This window comes from Xiphophorus maculatus, chromosome 2 (assembly GCF_002775205.1).
Source record: "Xiphophorus maculatus strain JP 163 A chromosome 2, X_maculatus-5.0-male, whole genome shotgun sequence".
Taxonomy (NCBI): domain Eukaryota; kingdom Metazoa; phylum Chordata; class Actinopteri; order Cyprinodontiformes; family Poeciliidae; genus Xiphophorus; species Xiphophorus maculatus.
The window spans coordinates 31,080,101-31,103,393 of NC_036444.1; the positions used below are offsets into that span (position 1 = coordinate 31,080,101).

General features: G+C 39.8%; 1 protein-coding gene across 2 annotated transcripts in view; it reads left to right on the forward strand.

Annotated features, from left to right (window-relative positions):
• bcar1 (BCAR1, Cas family scaffolding protein) overlaps positions 1 to 23,293 on the forward strand; it is a 47,920-nt gene that overhangs the window by 22,490 nt on the left and 2,137 nt on the right. For both annotated transcript variants that reach the window (XM_014472930.2, XM_023350584.1), the window contains exons 2-7: positions 8,060 to 8,770; positions 16,345 to 16,494; positions 18,150 to 18,245; positions 18,507 to 18,884; positions 20,783 to 21,655; positions 22,874 to 22,963. In XM_014472930.2, the coding sequence (XP_014328416.2) occupies positions 8,060 to 8,770; positions 16,345 to 16,494; positions 18,150 to 18,245; positions 18,507 to 18,884; positions 20,783 to 21,655; positions 22,874 to 22,963 (2,298 nt within the window). The remainder of the gene's footprint in view (positions 1 to 8,059; positions 8,771 to 16,344; positions 16,495 to 18,149; positions 18,246 to 18,506; positions 18,885 to 20,782; positions 21,656 to 22,873; positions 22,964 to 23,293) is intronic.

Sequence of the window (23,293 nt, forward strand, 5' to 3'; positions counted from 1 at the left end):
GGAGTGTACAGTGCAGCAGGGGCGTTGTTCTTGAAGCGCCTCTCAAGGGAGGAGTGTATTTTGTTTTGATGCTATGCAGCGTGTTTTTTTTTCTGAGCTGAATTTCTCAACTCTTATCCCTTCCTGGCTGTCTCAGAGCAGGAGCATGTGCACCATCCATATGAACAGTATCTGTCTGTGTATTGTTGTGTCTGGATTGGCACTCCAGTTAGCTGACAACATGCTGTGAATCACGGCGTGTTTGTCCGCTGCTCAGTGCTGAGTCATTGTCCAAGGTGACGTCTCAGCTGCAGCTTTCTCAGAGGATTTATGAGCAAACCTCTGCTTCTATAGCTGAAAAACCAACCTCAGCCAGATTCCTTCAGCTTGGATTTAGTCTTCAGTGTTCATACATGAGGACTCTTCTTGCTGATCCAGAGCTGTCTTGAGCTTCTGTGGTTTTAAACGTTGTATCCCAGTGTAAAGATGAGGACTTGTGTCTGCATCACAAAGATGTTTTTAGCACAGAGGTAAAGCTGGTTTGTTATCACAGAGCATGTGTGGACAGGTTTTACCTCTGATGTGTAAGTACTGGTTGGGAAAGCCCTTAAATATATGCTGCTCTGTGGATCTTCTGTCATATGTTGAACACAATCATTTCCAAATGTGTTGTTATTTTCTGGAATGGACAGTTAAGAGATCCTGACAACATGATAAGTTGAATCAAAAGTCCAACAGTTTGAGGGTATTAAAACAAAAATATATTGTGAAAATATATTCTGACAATATTAAACATTTTCAGTTTTGAGTTGCTTTAGTTTAGGTGTATGTTTGACCTGATTAGTTTCCTCAACTCCAAGGATGGATTTCCATTTTCAACATGCTGAGGGTGAAATGATTTCATTGATGTAAGGATCAGGGAATTACTGCCAATAACAGACTCAATTGGTGTAAGCTTGAGATGTATAACTTGCACATGCTAACATTTTTAAGCTTTGTAAACTTTACTTTTTTGAGGCAGCAAGTTTGCTTTTTGTAAGTAAGGTGAAGTAATTAGATTGTATTATTTTTAAATGAATACAAAGGAAATACATGAATAGAATCTGTTTTGTGATTTTTAAACTGTGACTTTTTCAAACCATGGTATACCTTGTTACTGGATGCTGGCAAACAATTTTGGTACCCAAATTTCTACCAGTTTGCTCCATGACAAACACTTACAAAAACCTCAGTCAGAATAATAGTAAAAATATCTACTCTCTAAGCCTGCTCTTAAAGTGATGTTTTTGTGCATGATTTGCCTGTGGTGTCTTGCCAGCAGCTTAGCTGTCAGCACTAGGGTTGTTCATGAAAATGTAGCACACATAAATACCTCGCTGTGTTGTCTGCAAACAGGTTAAGCAATCCCAGGCCACTCCCACTGGAGCCTACACTATCCTGGCCCGTATTCCTCCTGTTAGTCATAGCCTGAGGCATGATTTTTTTTTCAGATGGAATTATCGCTCATCAAAACAAATCTGGATCTGCCTGAAGGGAACAAAATCAGTGTCTGTAGGTAAAATCCACACTGCAAGCGCCTATTTAAACAATTTGTTTCTTTTGCACATCTCACCTCCTGCCATGATTGACATTGTTCAAGACTTTGAAAATCAAAAATGTATAGTTTTTCATAGAGAAATGAAAGCTAACATAGTTAAACATGTCTCTACTTTTACCTTTGTTGATGTGTAGCTCTGTTCATGCATCTTCAGTTTGTGTGTGAAACGGAAGAGATTTACAGCCTGGGTTAAATTCCTTGTGTGTCAGATTTCTTGGGCAATAAAGCTAAGTAAAGTAACAGAGCTCTTCTAGCGCCGTATCCCTGTAAGGACAATTTAAGACTTAGTTTCCTAAAGCAATACCTGTCCAGCTGCAGCTGGATGCTGCTGCTGGGTGAAACATTCTTTCTGTCATGGAACAAATCAGCCGTGCGCTCCCAAATATTTCTCAAGATCTGACGTGCCAAGACAGGAAAGAAAGAGGGGGAGGGAAGAATGGAGCGCAGCAGCAAGAGAGCCACATATCAGACTCGTCTCCTCTCAGAGACTGTCAGCTCCTGCTCCAAAGATTACTATCTGCAGAGAATAATTGTGCTGCTAATGTAAGCAGAATGTTTGTCAGCAGGTTTGGCTGAAGTGATTTACTGCCTGTGGTTGTAAGCTGGACTGAGATCTGATCCTGACTCTGAGCAAATTTAACATAGCTCCTGCTAATGAAAACTGGGGGAAAGTGCTAAATAGAAATATATTAATCATATTTAAACTGAAAGGCTTTGGGATTTTTTTTTATCGTTTTGCTACAATATGACAGTCTAGTGGTGGAGGTGTGTTTCAGTGGAACCAGGTAGATATCTAGAGAAGAAATCCAATTCTCCTGTCTCTGATATCAGTCAGATATAAGATACACATGGTTGGGTAATGAAATACAAAATTACTTGAGATTTCCATATCGGCCATTTTCATGTCCTGGTAAAGATGTAGGAAGAAATAAAATGCATGAATGTCTAATCACAGCAACCCACTCAATCCTTCACTGATGAGTTGATTTATTCAGTCAGAAAAGGAAATGCATTAATAATAAACACTGATAATCATGTTTGTATTTGCAATGGGGGGAAATAACAGCTGTTTTTCTGGTATCACTTCCAAACAGCCGTTTAGCAAGTAGGCTGATGGAGACTCTGTCTGCTGATCACTGCTGTTCTTTGTTGTCTTTGTTTTTCTCATTCCAGCCTACCTGGTTGTGTTGAAGGGCTAAATGTGGCTCCTTGACCAGCCTAAGCTGTTAGTTTTAGATGTTTTAGGCTTCTGGCTGTGGATAAGGGCAACCTTCAGAAAGCAGCTATATTTGTGTTTCCTGACTTCTCAGAATCAACATGTACCTGAATGACGTTCCCTTATATTTTACGCGTCTGTGTACAGTTGACACTTTTTGGAACTTTAAAAAGTATTCAACTCCTGTGTTGTATGTTTGCTAAAACATTTTATAACATGTTCTAAGCCAAGTCTAGACCTACCCATCATCCTGATCGTTTACCCTCTACGGTAAACACAAACATCTAAAAGTTGTTAACTTATAGTAAATTAAAGCATTTAATAGTGATACTGATGCTGAAAATTGAGATGATGATTACATTGATTATGATTAGATAACATTTCTACACATTATTGTTACCATTCTTTGCCACTATGTCCCCACCATTTTCCATGAGCTTTAGCTTTTCACTCTCTAAAAGGCAAGTGTCCAAAATGAATGTGGCATGAAAGTGTGCAGTATTCTACAATCTTTGACCTGACGGGAAAACATGCGACATTTTCAGTGGACAATAGCAAACAATAAAGCACCAAAACTCTCCTTGGTTCACTGAAATCTGACTCCATTCAGTGATATTTAACCCAGGGAGAATGAGAAACCCAGTGTTTTTTCATAACTTAAATCTTCTATTGTTTAAACTTAAGCAATGAAAAAGAACCACATTTATCCTTATACAGGTAACACCCCCACACACTGAAGCTCTTCTACTTAATGATGAAATATGACAGAACAACAGACTGTATATCAAAGATCATCAAGGATCACTGCTAAATTGTGGTTTTTGTGGAAATTTGCGTAGAGAGAAAAACAACATCAAACATGTAATTTCCCCTCTTTACTTTTTGTCATGTAAGAAAAAAAAGACACTTCCAGAAACTCAAACATCCAACCCCTCCTGTGGCAAGGCAATGTTTGTCCCCAGGGGTCAAATAGGAGGCAAGAGACAAAGGATCTTAGGCCACACACACACGCTCCATCTCCCCCCCACCTCACACAAACACACATATGCTCAGATGAGCAACCTGTCTGCGTTGAACTCGCTCCACCAGCTGTTCACATTACTCTCTATTCAGTGAACGCCTTGTTTTCTCATGTTATAAAACATATTTATGTCCTAGATGTCAGTACACAGTAAATACACTCTTTCTAAATTAATTCTTTATTCATTTATGTTTATGTTTATGTATTATGTAAATGACGAAGTCAAAAAAACATTTTAAGTCACATTATATGTACAGAATTTTTATAACAACTGAAGGTAACACAATTATTTGATTGTCCCTTAAAATGACTATGTGGCTGGAAAACATATAGTGCTGCCCCTTTAAATAGCTAATTGTGCACAACTTCAACAAGAGTAAAATGTGTTTTTCGTAGTTTTTTCACATTTTCTGATTGCTGATAATAAGATTCAACACAATTCTTTAACAAACAAAGCAGAGTATGATGACTCCCAGCTGCTATTTGGGAACCTTATCTAACCTTATGGAGAAAGAAACCACATCAAAACAACAGCATTCAGCCTGGTTAGAACAGGTGAGCTCAGACACAAACAGACAAACTACTGTATATTTTATATTATACATAATCGCTGAAATTAATGCTGTGATCTGCATATTCTAAAAACACAACAAGATCATGATGTGGGAGGTTTGTATGATGGAAAGGACAAAGTGGGTGCATGGTCGCATGTTTATTGTAGAAATATAATCTGGAGGGGCTCTACACTGTAAAACATAATCAGCTCCTTACTTATATGCAAATTCATTGCCTCTATTTTTTTGTTTTCATTAAATAAACTGAATGAGTAACATTAACTTGTGCAATTTTAATGAGCATAACTTAAGGTAACTTAATGAATCAGAGTATGTTGTAATTACTTAAATTGTACCCAAAACCTTTTTTTACATGTAAATAAAGACAAAGCTTTCTGAAGGGACAATTTTAACTTACAACTACTTATGTGAAAAGAAAATTCCTTAATTGAAACTGTTCCTGGAGCCTGCTTTTTGTTTCTCTGCTCAAATTTGATAGAAAATATAGAAAGAAAGCAGTGATATTTTGCTCACTATTTTCCAGTAAAGCAAACACAATCAGACAGAACACAGTAACTCACTCATAATGCAGTTTTTGACAGGATTGAGTTTTCTCTGTGTTGATTTCAGTTTTTCTGTGTGTTTATTTTGGGTTTCTGTGTCTTGAGTCTCCTGTTGTCCTGTCTACCCCTTGATTGTTCCCAGGTGTGTCTCGTTCTGTGATTACCCTGTGTGTATTTAATGCCACCTGTGTTTCTGTGTCTTTGTCGGGTCCTTGTCTTACCTGTTTGTCAGTTCTATCATGTCGCATCTTATGTTGCCAGTCGCTACCAGTTGTGAGCCTTAACTTTCTGCTCATCTGTGCTGCCTGGACTTTTGGATTTTTTGTGCCTTTTTCACCATTAAATCATCTTTATTTCACTTCCAACCTGGGTCCTGCTGCATTGTGGGATACCTTGCTGGCCAATCTCCACTGTCAAATAATGGATTCTGACCCTTTCACCTTACTTCAAGTTTATTTTTAAAACATTTTTACCTCAATAGGTCATCAGCTTATTTGAATAAAGTGTTTATTATAACTATGTAAAATAAGTTAAATCTGGTTAATTTATTTGATTAAAGTGAACTTTATATTTAATTGCACACTCAATTAAATATAACACTAAATTGGACTTGGTTTAATTTAGTGTTAGCAAAGCCTTGACAAAGTCAAGTTAGATTCACACACTTTTTTTCAATTAAATATAAAGTTGCTTTTTACAGTGTAGACATGCTGTTGTCACCATGTCTTGCTACTAAAAAAAAGACTCAACAGAATGAGATCTTTATCTGTTTTTTGTTTTTTTTGTTTTTGCATTTTTCTTACTTTACATGAGCTCAGTCTTCAGTTTCTGAGGTATTTCTAGACCAGGCTTATCCCCATTGTGTTGTAATTAGATTCTCCTCCTGTGAATAAAAATGTTGCTGTTTGACTGGATTCTGACTTTAGAACAAGGAAATTCTGAAACAAAATTCTAAACGTGACTGGAATCTATGAGTCAGCCATGCTAAATGAGTTCAAGTAAACCCATCAGAGGAAGGGCCAGCAGAACACACTGAAGGCCTCATGATAACATAACAAAGGTTGATGTGTGATTCATGTCCATTCCACTTCCTCTTTCTTGATGAGACGACTTTGTTTTATTTCTTTGGACTAAACTGATTTGTTCCCTTAATCTGATCCTCTTTCTAAAACATTATTTACATTTTGTTGAGACAATTATATGATGAAGTGAATGATATTAAAATTATTCATAATTTCCCATTAATTATGGATAATTAATGGGAAAACTGCCATAGTGTGCTACGAAAGTAAAAGCAGTTACTTGGTTTTTCTCAGACAGGCAGGACTTTCTGCTCAGGAGTCTGTATGTGAGCGTCGCTCTGGCATAGAGCCAGTACTGCCTGTACCAGTCCGTGATAACTGGGGTGGGACTCTGACGCCAGAAGGAGTGGACATGGCTGAGGTCTGACGTGAACGACTAATATTGATTTAGTTTCAAAAGGTTCCACAAAGGCTGACGGTGTTTCTGTTTGCACTCCGGCTTTCACACCTGTGTGTTCAATCAACTATTGAACCATTGTGCAGATAAAACCATGGCATCTGTAACATCACTGACTGTATTAGTACAGATGGTTTGCCAATCTGACAAGATGTGATCTCTCTTCTTTAACAACTGATGTCTTTGGCCAAAACAGTTCTTTCCTCCTGTACTGTACTCTGTCCTCAGCCTGTCTTCATAACACATCTTAAACCAGGACATCTTATTTACCTATCAGGCATTATTGATTTTTCATACACGTACACTAAATTGTATTATGGAAATCTTGTCTTACTCATTAAACAAAATGTATCAACAAAACATGTTTTCTAGCTGAGGAAGAAGTTAGGACACCCTACCCATAGAGAGTCAGTGCCACACCCTTTGGTTCAATGAGCCAGTGAGAGGCGTCTTCTTTCCATCTGCCAGCCACTAACATTGGTAGGACTGGGACCAATGTAATGCACTCCTCACTTTAAGCTCTAAGGTGTATGAGGGGTACAGCCTGTTTCAAGTCACCCTCAGCATCTCAGTGAGATGAGGATCTGGACTGAGTCAGCCCAGTTCTTTCCACTTCTTAATTTCTGAGCAGTTCCTAGTGTGTCATTGTCATGTTGCAGGGTCCATTCCAGCTTCTGCTTTAACTTGTTGACTTGGACTTCCAGGTCTGGACTTGTTAGAAGGTGTTTTGAGTGTCCTCAATTAAAGACTATTTTCCATCCAGTGGAATGGCTGTTTTCTATTTATTTCAAGAGCTCTTTAAATCCTTTACTTTCAGCAGTACTTGGAGCATTTCCCTCTTTTTGTTGCTCCACCCTGCTGAGGAGACACACCAGGAAACATACATGATCATTCAAACAATTGCTAAACTCAAATTGAACCAAAAAAAATCCTATGAAACATATTAACATTTGTACCCACATTCTCCCGGTACAGTAATGATGGCTAGTCGCCTTGCCCACGAGAATGTTCAACCAAATGTCAATGTGCAGCTGAAATAAAGAACTTTAACAAGAAACATTGGGTCTGTAAATCAATTAAACTCAATATAATATCAATAATCCTTTCTTAGTGATGCAACTCTGGTCTCCACCACATCCCTTTAAATAGGTTTGATTTCCTACCCAAATATAAGTGTGTCCTACCTCCTGACACCTGTCCAACAATTTACTGACAAACCTCAATTCTTTCATATTTGGAACGCTCCAACTTCAGTGGAGTCAGTCAAAGAAAACCCATGAAAAGAGTTTTACAGACCAGAGGTCCCCTGCCTGTTCTGCATTTTTGAGATGTGTTCCTTCCTCCTAAGCATTCTTTGACATTTATGTAAATCAGATGTTTGGTCACAGGAAACCTGAGGTAATAAAATGACTCGCCCAGAGTTCAAAGGTTAATGGCCACTGTTATAATCTACATTTAGACGCAGTTGCATGCTGATACTTGTGTAAAGAGTGTTCTTTTATCATCTTTGTAATGTGTTACCCGATGTGTAGTAGTGACGTCTGACTACAGGTCCAATGTATGACTGATTGATTTGTGCAACTTTTAATGTTATTTAATATGTTATTGGTAATTTTATAATTCCATCTGTTTGTTTCTGATTTTTGGCAGAATATTTTGGCCAAAGCATTGTATGACAATGTGGCTGAGTCTCCAGATGAGCTCTCCTTCCGGAAGGGTGACATCATGACGGTGTTGGAGCGGGACACGCAGGGATTGGATGGATGGTGGCTCTGCTCTCTCCATGGCCGACAAGGCATCGTCCCAGGGAATCGTCTCAAGATTCTGGTCGGCATGTACGACAGTAAGCAACAGCAGCAAGTCACCCCTACCACACCAGATCCAGCTGTTTCCTGTGCAACCCCCCAGGTGCAAAGACCCCTCCTCCCTCAAAGCGCATACTCCAAACCAACTGCCAACTCTACATCAACTCCACCAGTGTACGCAAATAAGCCCCTTCCTTCAGTTCAGTACACATCCATGCATCCGGCGTACTCTGGCCCCAATCCTGTCCAACCAAGCACAGACTCTGTTTACATGATGCCCCCTTCCCATGGCCCCAAGGTGAGCTCCCAAAGTCTATATCAGGTTCCATGTGGTCCAAACGGATCCTCACCACAAGCCCCACCAGGACCGCCTAAGAAGACCTCAGCTGTAGGCCACAGACCGTTTGAGCTGCCTGGTCAAGATATCTACCAAGTCCCCCCCTCTGTAGGCCCAGGGCTCAGTCAGGCAACTGCTTCAGCTGGGGTGACAGGAACTGGCCAGGATGTGTACCAGGTACCTCCATCCTGGGAGAACAGCACAAAGCCACATGGCAAGGTAAGGAAGAGGAAGCAAATGGAGTAAGAATTTAAAATATTGTGCTTTGCCAAAAACAATAAATAATGCTTTTTGCTTTTGAATTTGAAAAGAGGAATTAATACAATGTCAAACAATGAATCAGAATAAATATGAAAGGCTAAATATGAATTGTAACTGAATTATGAAAAGCAGCATAACAGAAGAAGACATTTCATGCACTGGCTCATTTGTTTTTTCTGACTGTTATGTTCTGGGCATTGTGTTTCTTTAAGACCCTTCTAGGTATGAATGTGTCTTTTTTCTCACTAAAGATTAAAAATATCCATAGAGTTTTGATTATTGTTTAAAGTTTGAAAGAATCTAGCTGACAGCATGACTCTTGGCAGTGAACCTGCTGACCAACCAACCTGCTGTGGTTTTGTCTTTAACACATGAATGGAAACAATTAAACACATCTGTCATAAAGGCCTTGATAAAAATTTTGTGTTCTTTTGCTGTTAATCTAAACTTGTTTTCTTGAGGCTTTGACTAATTTTTAAAATACAAATACAATGAAAAAATGTAAGTTAATTTCAAAACTCTTATCCTAGGAATATGACCGGGATTTGTCTGGAACCCCAGATAAAGTTCTATATTCTAAAGCTCCATTTAGAGAAGTGCTGTAAAATGTGACATGCAGAACTCAACACGATGGTAGATTAAAATGCACAACAGTGTTTTCATGTCACAAGGTCAGTACTACATTGTCCATGTTCCTGCTGTGTCCCTGCTCCACTGTCATTTTTTTCAGGATGTATGTAGAGTTTATGCAGAACTGTAGTTTGTGGAGTCATTCTGCCTCCTGTCTGTGAGACATAGTTTGGGCCCTTCTCATACCTCAAATGTGTAACCCCCTCCTCTTCTAATTTCAGAGGTAAAAAAGAAACAAGTTCATGTCAAAGGCAGAGAAATAGAAACGGAACAAACTCCCTTTGTCTGTCTGTCATCCAACTTTTTTTGTTTATTTGTTTAGTTTTTGTTTTTCCAGTTAGAAACTGGTTAAATGTTTATTGCAGCCTCATACTGAGACTTTCATGAAGTGACTTTCAAAAGTTGCATATACATTTTCTTATGGACTTTATGGAAAATCCTTATTTTCCATAAAGGAGCCATCTACATACCATTTCTTCCTCTTTGTGTAAGAATCTCCACCCAGTTTCAAACTGAGCCAAAAGTTACCAGGCCCACAGTAGAACTCTTTGACATTTAAAGGGGGTGTACTTTCTTTTAGCCATACTCATTAAACATGCTAATCCACATTTGTTGCTTTAAATTTGGAAAGAGCCGCAGTTGTTTTTAAGTGAGCAATGCCAGCACCTACAGAAGGATCAACACGCCAACATGGTCGGCTTAATCTAAACTTGGAAGCAACATGTTGACAGAAGTCACACTGAAGTGCTTAAAGTTTTGGAGATACAGTAGTACATATTGCTATGTCAGTTAAGATTTTTAGACTAAATATGCCAAGACCTTGACCTTGATTGTTGCACATGTTTTTGTAACTATCCACCTCAAACACGTTTCTTTTCACAACACGAGAGGATCAAATAACGTTAGATGTTGTCCCATTGAAGTTTGATGGTGACAGATGTAGAAAAACATCAGTAAACTTCATCCAAAGTTGTGATTTCTGGCAAAAACATCACCAGTGGGTTTCTCAAAATCTGTTTGCCAAACCCACAAGGAAATGCAAAAATTCTCTTTGAAAATGTTCACTTTAAAAGGCAGAACAATTATTTTGCATGTGGCCAAACAATACAAATGCATCAAAATGTGTTTGCTTGGTGAAAGATTATCCACTTGTTAAAAGACAAAACATGACATGGGAAGCATAGAAACGCAGCAGAGCATCAACAAATGCTCCTGTGTGTCTTTGATAGGTGGATGAGGTGAAACAAAAGGATTTAATTATTCATTCTCCGTGTCTCGGTTGGATGACTGTGTTCTTCTGTGGCAGCAGGTGACGAGCAGATCATGTGTGTGTTTTAGATGTACAGATGAGTGTGTGTTTGGTGGAGGTGCTGTTGCTGCCATACTGCCTCTGAAAATGTGATATCTGTGTTTCACTGTCTGTCTCAAAGTACTTCATGATTAATTGATATTTAGAACCCCGAAAAAATGTTTTTCCAGTCTCCCAAAACTTAAGGGCAAGCTAAGGCTAAGGGTCAGGCTAAGAGGAAAAAGTAAATTACAAGAATAAATATTGCTCATGATATTGCTAGTAAAAGGTTGTGCTAGAATGAAGTTGAAATGATACCAGAATAAATCCACATGGATTGAGCTGAGCTCAAATAGTGGAATGGCAGCTATAGAGGCACTTCTGGTGGTAACTGCCGTAGCATCAGTCACTAAAGCGAAGGCAGCTGTCACTGAAGCTTTTTTATAAGTATATGTTTGAGTAAAATGAACATTGTTCTTTTATTCTAAGAACTACTGACAACATGTCTCTGAAATTACAAGAAAAAAATGAAAAATAGTCAAAATAACAAAAAAGACACAGTGCTTTCAGACCTCAAATAAGGCAAAGAAAACAAGTTCATATTCATTTAGAAACAACAAAACGAATGTTTTAACTCAGGAAGAGTTCAGAAATCAATATTTGGTGGAATAACCAGGAGGTTCAGTTCAGCCTGAACTGTTCTGGTAGTGAGCGGGGGAGGGACATTGCTCAGAGCGAAGGTCATCTGTTGAACAAAGACTCCTGGTTGACGTCATCAACAACATGGAACAAAAGGAAGCATCCCAGCTCGTGCCACTCACAGCTTGTTTGAATTTGCAGGCATATTTTCATGTGGAAGAATTCTCCGTCACTGTGTGTGAATGCACTTATTGTTTATAGGTCAGAGTAGCTGCTGCTTTTATGAGAGCGCTGATTCATTCAGAGATCACGACACAGGCTTTCTCTTTGCTGGATATTTAGGTCAGCAAATCTGGAAGTATAGAGCCATCCTCAGGCAGTTCTGCTTTGAGACTTAAGAAATGAAGCCAATCTGGACATGCTGACAGAGCTCTGTGTGCTCAGTGTGTCAACAATTCTCATTCATTTATTATTTCAACACTGAAGATGTTCAACCAAAATTAACGAATAATAATGAATGGTGTTAATAATGAAGTTGCAGGGCCTGCATAGATGAAGCTTTGGAGTCTACATTTTTGACTTAAACATCTTAAAACTATTTTTTGTGACAAATAAAAAGTTGGTTTTATTAGTTGCTGCTGCTGGTGGTTCAATGCACTGTGGGATATTTTGCTGGCCAATCCTGACTGTCAAATATAAACTATTGTCCTGAAAAAATCAAATCAAATCAATTATTACAACATATAAAAGCAAATGAAGTGATTTTGTATGATTTCAGTATTGCAAACGCAAAATAAGTGGATAGATTTTGTTGTCATAAACTAAATATGACTATTAATGACTTCTGCTAGCACAAAATGGCCTCTATTTCAAATGACCGCTGGTCCGTTTTTGCTTGGGATCTCTGATGGATTATGGGTAGTACTTTTTGTTTTGAAGTACCGACTGAAGCACAGTAAAGACAACAAAATAGATTTTTGTTGTGTGGATGAACTTAAAAAGACAGGCTCTTAGTACTTAAACAATTTCTTTTCTGAAAAAGAATTACAATGACCAAATATTTTTGACCTCAATGCTAAATATATTTGTGTAAAGATGCTAACTTGAATTTTTATTGTTTATTTCTCAAATTCATTTATGTTAAATTTACTTCACCACAGGAAAAACAATTTGGTGTACAGCTAAAGAAGACAGAGCCACAAAACAAGATTATCAATACAGAAATTATGAGCATTTTACATAACCATGGAAAAGACTGCTGACCTGACAGTTCTGTAGTGACGTGTTTTGTGTGTGTGTGTGTGTGTCGGGGTGTGTGCGTGGGCGTGTGCGGGGGGGCGCGTGTGTGTGGGTGTGTGTGTGTGTGTGTGCGCGTGCGCCCACGTTTATGTGTATGTGTGACAGAGAAAGAAAGGAGACATCTGGGTCGAAGCCAACTGCTGCCAATTGTGCTGAAACGACTCTCTGCTTTCTAGATTAGGCCTGGAACTTCAAAGCATTTATTTTGAGTCATTAATTTCAGAAAAAATACCATTTACAAAATTAATATATACTGTACATTTCCGCTATGGAATTTCCTGACAGTTCTCTGGTTGTATGCGTAGTCATTTTAGAATGAATTTATTTATTGGTTTAGTTATGGATAAGGGCAGGACGGTTCAACATGCTATGAATGATAAACGTTGGCTCTTTACAGGGAAATTTATTTTTTACATGGATTTACTTTGAGTTTTTTGACAACAGAAGGCATAAATATTGTCGATGAGTGATGGTCAACACAGAGAAAATGCTTGAAATCACTATTTAGTATCACTATTTGATATGACCGCTTCAGTGTAAAGTAGTGCTAAATTTTAACATTAAACAATTATTTAGTAATTGTTTAATGTATGGGAGTACATTGTCTCCGGGAGTATGGGGTACCGGGCTCTTTGATACGGGCTGTCAGGTCCCTGTATGACCGGTGTCAGAGTCTGGTCCGCATTGCCGGCAGTAAGTCGGGCTCGTTTCCGGTGAGAGTTGGACTCCGCCAGGGCTGCCCTTTGTCACCGATTCTGTTCATCACTTTCATGGACAGAATTTCTAGGCGCAGCCAAGGTGTTGAGGGGATCCGATTTGGTGGCCTTAGGATCTCGTCTCTGCTCTTCGCAGACGATGTGGTCCTTTTGGCTTCATCAGATCGTGATCTGCAGCTCTCGCTGGAGCGGTTCGCAGCCGAGTGTGAAGCGGCCGGGATGGGGATCAGTGCCTCCAAATCCGAGGCCATGGTCTTGAGCCGGAAAAGGGTAGAGTGCCTTCTCCGGGTCAGGGGGGGTGTCCTGCCCCAAGTGGAGGAGTTTAAGTATCTCGGGATCTTGTTCACGAATGGGGGAAGAAGGGAGCGGGAGATCGACAGGCGGATTGGCGCAGCTTCTGCCGTCAAGCGGGCGCTGTACCGGTCCGTCGTGGTGAAGAGAGAGCTGAGCCAAAAAGCGAAGCTCTCGATTTACCGGTCGATCTACGTTCCCACCCTCATCTATGGTCATGAGCTTTGGGTCATGACCGAAAGAACGAGATCGCGGATACAAGCGGCCGAAATGGGTTTTCTCCGTAGGGTGGCTGGGCTCTCCCTTAGAGATAGGGTGAGAAGCTCAGTCATCCGGGAGGGACTCAGAGTAGAGCCGCTGCTCCTTCACATCGAGAGGAGCCAGTTGAGGTGGCTCGGGTATCTGGCCAGGATGCCTCCTGGACGCCTCCCTGGTGAGGTGTTCTGGGCACGTCCCACCGGAAGGAGGCCCCGGGGAAGACCCAGGACACGCTGGAGGGACTATGTCTCTCGGCTGGCCTGGGAACGCCTTGGGATTCCCCCGGAAGAGCTAGAAGAAGTGGCTGGGGAGAGGGAAGTCTGGGCCTCCCTTCTGAAGTTGCTACCCCCGCGACCCGACCTCGGATAAGCGGAAGAAGATGGATGGATGGATGGATGGATGGATGGATGAATTATTTAGTAAAAGAACAATTGATTATGATTATTCTATGTTGCCCTGCAGACTCTAGAAATTAAGCCTTCAGTATTACAGTTGTGTTCTTAGATAGTATTTTATCAATCAAATTTGTATACTGCCATCATCAAAGTGAAAAGATGTTTACCATAATATTTTTTTTAATTTCAAGACATTCTAAGTGAATGCAGAGACCGTTATTTATTCATATTTGTTATTGGGGTAGTTTTGGCAATACATTCTGCCACAAGCCGTTAAGGACATTCTTGATCTTGATGTGGCCTGAACTGACCAGAAGTTTTCCTCCCCTGGTCTAGATACACATGGTGCTCTCTTTCTTCGGTTAATCTGGTAAGGGATTTCCTGAGAACACGGTTTAGTGATGCTTAATAAAAAACTTTGTTTATTGCGTCAAATATTGGTATTTAGCAAAAATACAATTGATTATAATTAATTCATTATAACCATAACTTCTAAATAATTTGATACATTTTCCTAATGGTACAGGAAGCATCACCAGACAAACAGGAGAATCAGAAACTCTGATTGTATCAATGAACCCGAACACTGAGATTTCCCTGAATAAATGTGACTCTCTGCTTCGTAGATGAAGATGTTGTGAGGTTCCATCTGGTCATGCGTTGGGATTTCCCAGCCTGACAGGTTGACTCTTCACTCAAACCATATAATTCACAGTTTAAACAGGAGCACAATAGGTCAGCCTGGTTCCCACGACAACTATGACTGGACCCCTGCTCTGTTGTTATTGGCTGTGTTTTTTCTGTGTCCGCCCTGTGTCGTGATGAGACAGAACACCTTTAGTCTCGGTCCATTCAGTGTGAAGACAATAAATTCCCCTTCTTCCTCAAAGATGTTCGAGTTTTTATCTCTCAGGAACTATAATTCAATTTTAAAATTGCGTTGCTGAGGATGACAACATGTTGAAGTAGCTCTGTACTTTGAATGTTTTTCTTTTTCAAAACTTCACTCCTGCCTTTCTAGGGGAAAATTGCTTTCTTTTGGATAACCATTTCTTCTTGTTTTGGATGCTGTGTGTAGTTGGACAGATTTTTGGCACTATTTTTCATACTCTGCTATGATGTTATGATGTGTAACCATAGCAACAAGGTGATTTACAGCAGGGAGCAGCTGATTAACATAGGAAAAGTTGAAATAATACCACAACTGAAGGCGGAAGTGCCAGAAGAGTTGAAAAGGAGAGCAGGAGCAAAGAGGAGAGAAAGAAGGAGGAAGTTCAAACCATCTCTTCCATCCATCATCATGGGTTGAGATTGTTAGCTAACAAGATGGATGAACTTCAAGCCCTGACAAAGACTCAGAAAGAATATAGGGAATGCAATATTTTGTGTTTTACTGAGACATGGCTACAGGATTTGTTTTGTACTAATGTCAATGATTCATATGTCAGCATCAGAACCAGGGACCTCAAAAGGCTCAACAACCTGATAAAAAATGCTGGTTCTGGTTCTGCTCTGGTTCTGCTCTGGGGACGACTGTAGAACTTCTGGAGATGATGATGCGAAGAAGGATTCTTCATAAAATTAAGAAAATTGTGGACAACACTGACCATCCTCTCCTTGGGAAAACAGAGTGTCTTCAGTCAGAGGCTTCTTCAGATCACTGTAATACAGACCGCTACAGGAGAGCTTTCCTGCCAACAGCTATTGCTATCTACAATAACTCTTTGAAGACTTAGAATTAATATGAGCTACAACATTTAATTTCCCTTTGGGATCAATAAAGTCTTTTTGAATTTGAATTACACTGACTTGGCTCTTACCTTTGCAGGTTGTCATAGTGACATAATTGTATGCTGCTCACAGCTCGTGTGTCATAAAGTTTGGACTTTGATTTTTTTGTTCCTGTTGTTCTGTCCTTCTTTGATTCAGGCTGATGCAGGTTGTATGATTATAAACACTATTAGTTTTCTTATTTACAGTCTAAACTGTGTTGTGTCCATCTGCTGCTGTGTGCAGGTGGTTGTTCCCACTCGAGTGGGACAGCTTTATGTGTACGACACACTAAAGGCCGACAAGGACGAGTATGACGTCCCACCCAGACATCAGCCACCGGCCCAGCAGGACATTTATGATGTTCCACCCACCCGCCAGCAGTACAGCACCCAGGTCAGTGTTTATGTGTGATTGCAGTGAAAACTGTTTGGCTCAATGGGTTGACATTCTGGTAGTTGACATTCTGGCTAATGTTCGCTGCTGTAGAACCCCATTGGTACTTTCTTTAGAAGTCCACCTATCAAAATATTATAGCCAATTTTACAACTTCAGTTTTTGCCTACATTGTCAAAAGCAGGTGATTCAGATAAATAACTATTATTATTACAGTTTTTTATGAACATCCAGCATAGATTTGCTCAACTATGCACACACTTTGCAAAACACTGTACACACTAACATCCCTTTCACACTGAAATCGATCAGACTTTCAAATGAGCACACCTATGGCCTAAAGGATTAAACTCAGTGACCAGGTGTGCGCACACACGCACACACCCCCTCGCATACACACACACACACACGCACGCACACACACACACACACGCACACATGCACACACACACACACACACACACACACACACACACACACATACACACAGGTGAATAATGAGGGGCACACAACAAAATATAAATAGGTCAACTGACTTTAATAGAGGTTTATAGACTTTGATGAGGCTGGATTTAACCTGAGAACATGAGAAGAAGAGGACGAAATGTCATTGGTCACATGACTGCTGTCAGTGTGTCAGGGCAACATGGGGGTAATGTTACCCTTTGTTTATTTTATGTATCAGAATGGGGTCCTCCATCATCAGGACAGCTTAGTCCTTACAATGCTGAGCTTATTCTGAGACAGCTTCAAACTAAAGGGACCAGATGAGACACATTGTTTTCTGAGACAATGTATCTTTTCATTGTTATGCTGAGCTCTACAGCTGGTTTCAGCAACAATTCCAATTTACAGTTCTATATATTCCACTGTTTCCTCTCTTCCTGAACCCTGAGTTCTTCTCAGCACCGGGGTGGAAGATGTATGATCTCTGGGTGGATGTTTGATGGTTGATCCACCATCAATCGTCAACCTTAAACAAAAATCAACCTTTTTGACCATAATTCAACATCAAATTAACATGTTTTGCTACCTGGGAACACATTATCCACAAACCGTCAGTAATAATATTTACAGACAAGTAAGAAATGTACAGAAAGCAGTCACAATCCACTGATCCCAACATATCGTGCTTAATTTAAAAGCACTCCCAGTAATAAAATCCCAGGTAGAAAATGTCAACCTTTTTGACCATAATTCAACATGGAATAAACATCCTTTGCTATTTGGGTATTCAGGGCTTATATTTTATAAGTCACATCATTTATGGGCATTTCAAAAATTATGCAGTTGATGTTACTACTTGGCGTAAGATGGAATTCCTCAGATGTAATAGTAATCAGTGGAGATGTTTTATCCAGACCTTGCCAGTCGACTCTAGACTATTTTATTTCAATTTATGCTGGAGTCATAATCTGTCCTAATTCTCACCCCAACCTCCCCAAATGGAAGTTAGAAGCACAATCTTTTGTGTAGGTCACATAGAAAGGAATCTGAAATGGGTTTAATGATACTAATAATCATTTCAGTAAGATGAGACAGAAACATGTATAAACATGGAGATAACATTTGTGAATGTGTGGTTTTGTGTTGTTCCAATTTCCTGTATGCTGCAACAAATTATTTACAAATTTTGTTTTTTCCACTTTTCTTAGGTGTATGACACTCCGCCTATGGTGGTGAAGGGGCCATCTAGTGGTCAAGACATATATGACACCCCAGCGATCACAGACAAGAACCCCCAGCAAACTGTAAGGCTCTGTTGGGCTGTAGAATATAACTATTACCTAAAGCTGCTGACCTTTAGTTGTCATTAATTAACTGCACCTCCTGAAAAGACCACAACCTATTGCATTTCTAAGCACAAGTATTTGTATTTACCAGTCACTTCTATTTCTCAGCCATTTTGTTGAGCAGTTTTATTTTTTGATATGATGCAAGAACATCAAGAACACTAAACACAAGGTTTGGACCAAAAATGTAAGTGTATTTTGGTTCTTCTGTCTCTTCAGGTGTACAACTTCCCCCCCTCAGTGAGTAAAGATGTTCCTGACGGTCAGTTAATCAGGGAGGAGACCTATGATGTGCCACCTCACTTTGCCAAATTGAAGCACCAGGTTCCCGCCGCTCCTGGCCAGTACCAGCACAACAACGTCAGTGATGATGATGAGCCGCTAATTCCAGAAGATGTTTATGATGTTCCGCCTCCTATTCTGACTGAGAAACATCACCGGGGGGAGAGAGGTGCAGTCAGCCAGGAGATCTACGACATCCCAGCCACCCTGCGTGGCGGAGGCCTCCCCAGCCAGGATGTGTACGACTTCCCACGGGAACGAGAGGACCGAGGCGGTGAGAGGGGAGACCAGTATGTCTATGATGTCCCGCCACAGGTAAGGATGCTTCAGTATGTTGTCCATTTTATCTTCATGCAGACATTGTAAAGAAGTGTCCAGGTTATTCTAACACATGTCGATACTTTTCAAACATTTTTGTTTTGCTGTTAACAGAGTTTCTAAACTTGCAATTGATATTATATTTATTGCATAGATTCAGAGATTTTACTGTAGCTTAGCTCAAACACATAGCTTTTGTAGAGAGTCTAGTTAATATCTTATCTTACAGTTAATATCTAACTTTTTCACATTTTGCTAAGTTGTAAACTCAAACTTCAATTCTATTATTGACCTTTAGTGTTATACTCTCTAAAAAGTCTATTTGGGCTATAGTTCATGTTCTGAACTTTTTTTTACATTAATCTCACTTAATTCTTTTTGTTTAGTGATGACAACTTGCTTTTTTGTTTGGAATTAACCTAAATGTTACACATTTTTAACTTAAAAGTACATTTTACTTTCACTTTACTTGAAATAATTAAGTTCAATCGAGAGGCTAAATCCTTCGTCTGTCCACATCCCCCTGAAGGCTGAGTCGGAGTTCAGTGAAATTATTGAACATTCTATCTATATATATTTTCTATTGATATTGATGATGTGTCCTTTGTGGTATATATTGTAATAGATTTATCAACCACCTCTGCTAACAGTCTCAGATTGGAAAAGAGGAAGAGGTTCGGATAAACCTGGTGAGGTAGTGACACTGATGTCTGGACAAAACCAGACTGTCCTACAGCAGTTCTAGTCTCTAAAAACTAGCACATCTTACAAAAACTGTTTTATCAATCACTTCCAGTCATGTTTACAGCAAACAGTAATGTGCATACACCCTGTATTTAACACGGAACCCCATCTGTTACAGAGATCTTTTCATTTGAAACAAACAAAGCAAAATAGAACATGGTGTGTGTTATCTGATCAGAATAAGTCAAACAGAGATGAGTAGTACTCATGTAAATCCACTAGATAGCAGCATGATCCTTACAGAGAGCAAAACCAACTTGTCCTTTAATTTAAAGGTAGGAGATAAACAAATGTTCTTCCTCTTAATGTTCTTAAGCCTGACTTATAATTTTACATAGTTTAAGTTTAATTTTCAGACCCTAAGTAAAGCTTATCTCTGCTGACAGTGGTCCTTATTTCCACCTGGGTCAACTGATTACGACCAGAAGTAAAATTGCCAATCAAACACATTTATTTCATTAGAAACTTAAAACAGAAGTGTACTGGGGATGGACTCCCAGTACAGACTGAGAGTGCAAAAGAGAATTTTATATTAGTAGTGTGTATGTAAAAGATTTGATGAGAACCAAATCACCAAAATACAGAATGACTTCTGGATTTTCTGAGTTCATCTGTCAGTTTTAAATAACATGCTGCCATGAATTCTCTCATTTTCCCACTCAGAATTTCAAGTTTGTCTGACTTTCCTTTATAAGCTGAAGTTCTGTTACAGTTTAAAATATCTTTCCATCTAAGGTAGTATTTATTTATCATAAGAAAGTATGAAAACCACTGCTGTAGAATTAAAAAATTAAATTAATTAAAATTATTACTGATTTGGTTTGAGGCTTGAGAAGTTTCATAGCAGCCTAAATATATGACATGTAGTAAAGTGGAATAATGTGACAAGCTGTTGGCTCTGTTCCTAAATATTCTACCTTGTTTCAGATCTAGGCTGCACCGGGTGCTCTCTAGTGTAGGATAGAGAGAGCCACTATCCAAATGGAATAAACTTTCAAAAGTTCAGCCAGTCCTTCTATTACTCATTTCATTGCATTTGACAGTCCAGTTACTTGGTCAGTTGTTCATCAAAATGTAAATCCATTACTGTTAATATACAGTATGTACATGACTTATGAAAAGTTGTAATCAGCATCCACGTTGTTCTCCAGGTTGTCCGTGATGCCCAGTCCAATGCTGAAGAGCTGACCAAGTCGTTTAAGCGCCTCTCTGCTTCAAGCACAGGAAGCACACGGAGCAACCACTCTGCTTCTTCGTTAGACATGGTTCCTGTCCGGGACACGTCCTCACTTCCTGCTTCCGGCTCCATCCAAGGAAAACCTCTCATGCTGGACCTTGATCAAGCCATGGAGCGTCTGTCTCGCCTACAGCAGGCTGTCGAGTCCAGTGTTTCCCTCATGATGTCGTTCATCACAGGCAACTGGAGGAGCCCTGCTCACCTGGATGGGAACCTCACAGCCATTCATCAGGCTGCTGACCGGGTGCGAGTCACTGTCCGAGACTTCCTAGAATTTGCTCGAGGTGCTGTGGCAAACGCTGCCCAGGCCACAGACCGCTTGCTGCAGACCAAACTGGGTCGGCAGGTTGGAAAGATGGAGGAGGTCTTCCAGAGTTTGATTCGGCACAGTCAGAGCTTAGACAGCATCTCATGGTCACCCACAGCACTGTCCACTCCGACTCCAGGAGGGGATGACTTAGATCGACTGATCATAACAGCGAGAGGGATCCCTGATGACGCCAAACAACTGGCCTCCTTTCTTCATGGTAACGCCTCACTGCTCTTCAAAAGGACAAACCGGCAGCAGCAACAGCAGCTGCCCCTCCCTCCAATCCCTGGGGAGATTAGTGGTCACATGACAGGATCAGGTAGCGGAACCTACCAGGGAGGGGAGAAAGTGCATATTCAGTCACGGCCCCTCCCTTCTCCCCCAAAATTTACATCTGCAGAGGAGGAAGGAGTGGACAGACCATATGAGGTCACAGAGGAAGGCTGGATGGAGGACTATGATTACGTCCATTTACAGGTACATTACTGCCACACAAGACGTTGAGCTAGAAAATCTATTATGGCATAAGTCTCTTTTACACAATACCTTCTGTCCATATCAGTGTAATGTGTTAAATGATTGTTATATATGGCAAGCTCTTTTACTCACATTAACCAAATAAGAAAAAAATATATCATAATATTGCTCCACAAGGCATCACAGATGACAAGTTCCGTATTTTGCACCAGGTTGGTTGCTAGGTGATGTAAAAACACATTACCTGGGATTAATTTCGCCATCTGCTGTTAAAAATCTGTTATACTTTCTGTTATTTAGACTCCATGTTTACTAGCTGCTATCTTTGCTCTTTAATGCAAGATTTATTAAATAAACTAAACAAGATGAAGCTTCCTACAAACCACTCACAAACTTATTATAGTGACTGAATCTGTCTTATTTTATTGGTTTATGTATCTTGAATTTAATTTTTTGATTTGATGGAGTAGTTTTTGAACAAGATTTTAAAAAAAATCAGTAGATTGTGATAAATTATTTTTGATAAAATAGCAAAGCAAAACAAAAGTTATGAAATTGTGTTTCTAAAAGAGCGAGATAGAACAAGTCACTACACTTCTGATATGGGAAAGTGACACATTCCTCTGTTAGTTAGATGTTTTTTAGGATCAGGGATCTTCTTGTCTTGTTTGCCCATACAGAGAGCAGGTTGGTTGAATGAGCTTTGGATCTGTTCACTGGGGAAATAGCAGGGATGACTTATTGCTACATATTTTATCAGAACACATGTACAAAAGATGCCAGGTACCATTTGTAACACCTGGTATCATAATGGACCCCCAGGGATATATTTTTACACCATATGGCGTTTATTGTTTCACCTGGCATAAAATATGACACAAATTTGGACACAGGGTGTTTTATGCCTTTTGTTCAGGACTTAGCTTACCAACAAACTGCTATAATGTGAGTATAAGAACTAAGGAACTGGGTCTTTACATCTCACAATACATATTCAGGTCTGTGTCACAACAGCCTGTAATTCATGTTGTGAAGCTGAAGGGAGAGGCCAGTCTGAAAATATTGTGCCCAGATATTTTCATTTTAATTAAAAAAAAAAACATTAAGCAGGCTGATACAGAATTTTGTGGCTGAGGGAGCAATGCTATGGCAGTTCTTCTAGTCTCCAGTAGGGGGAAGCAGAAGCAGTAATGTAATATGTTTGCTTTGGTTTGGAAGGGAAAAGAAGAGTTTGAGAAGAATCAAAGACAGCTTCTGGAAAAAGGCAACATAATCAGACACAACAAGACGCAGCTGGAGCAGCAACAGGTTTGTGTTCTGCTGTTTAACAAATCAAAAGGCATCATTAAGTTATACAAGCCTGGAAAAAAGACTAAAGACTCTTTTAATCAGAGTTTCCTACATATGAGTAGAAATACTTCATAGCCCTTGTACTATTTTAGATCTTGTCATGTGATAGACCAACACAAAGTATTGCATACGGTTAAATGCATATTTACAGTTCTTTTTCTACCAGCTTAGCACACCTAGAGACTTTGCTAAGTTGCTCAAACTGAGTCACCCACAATGGATGGGAAAAGTCTGCAAACACCCTGTGGTCTAAGGTCTGGCTGCCACCGTCCTGCTGGAACCGTCCAC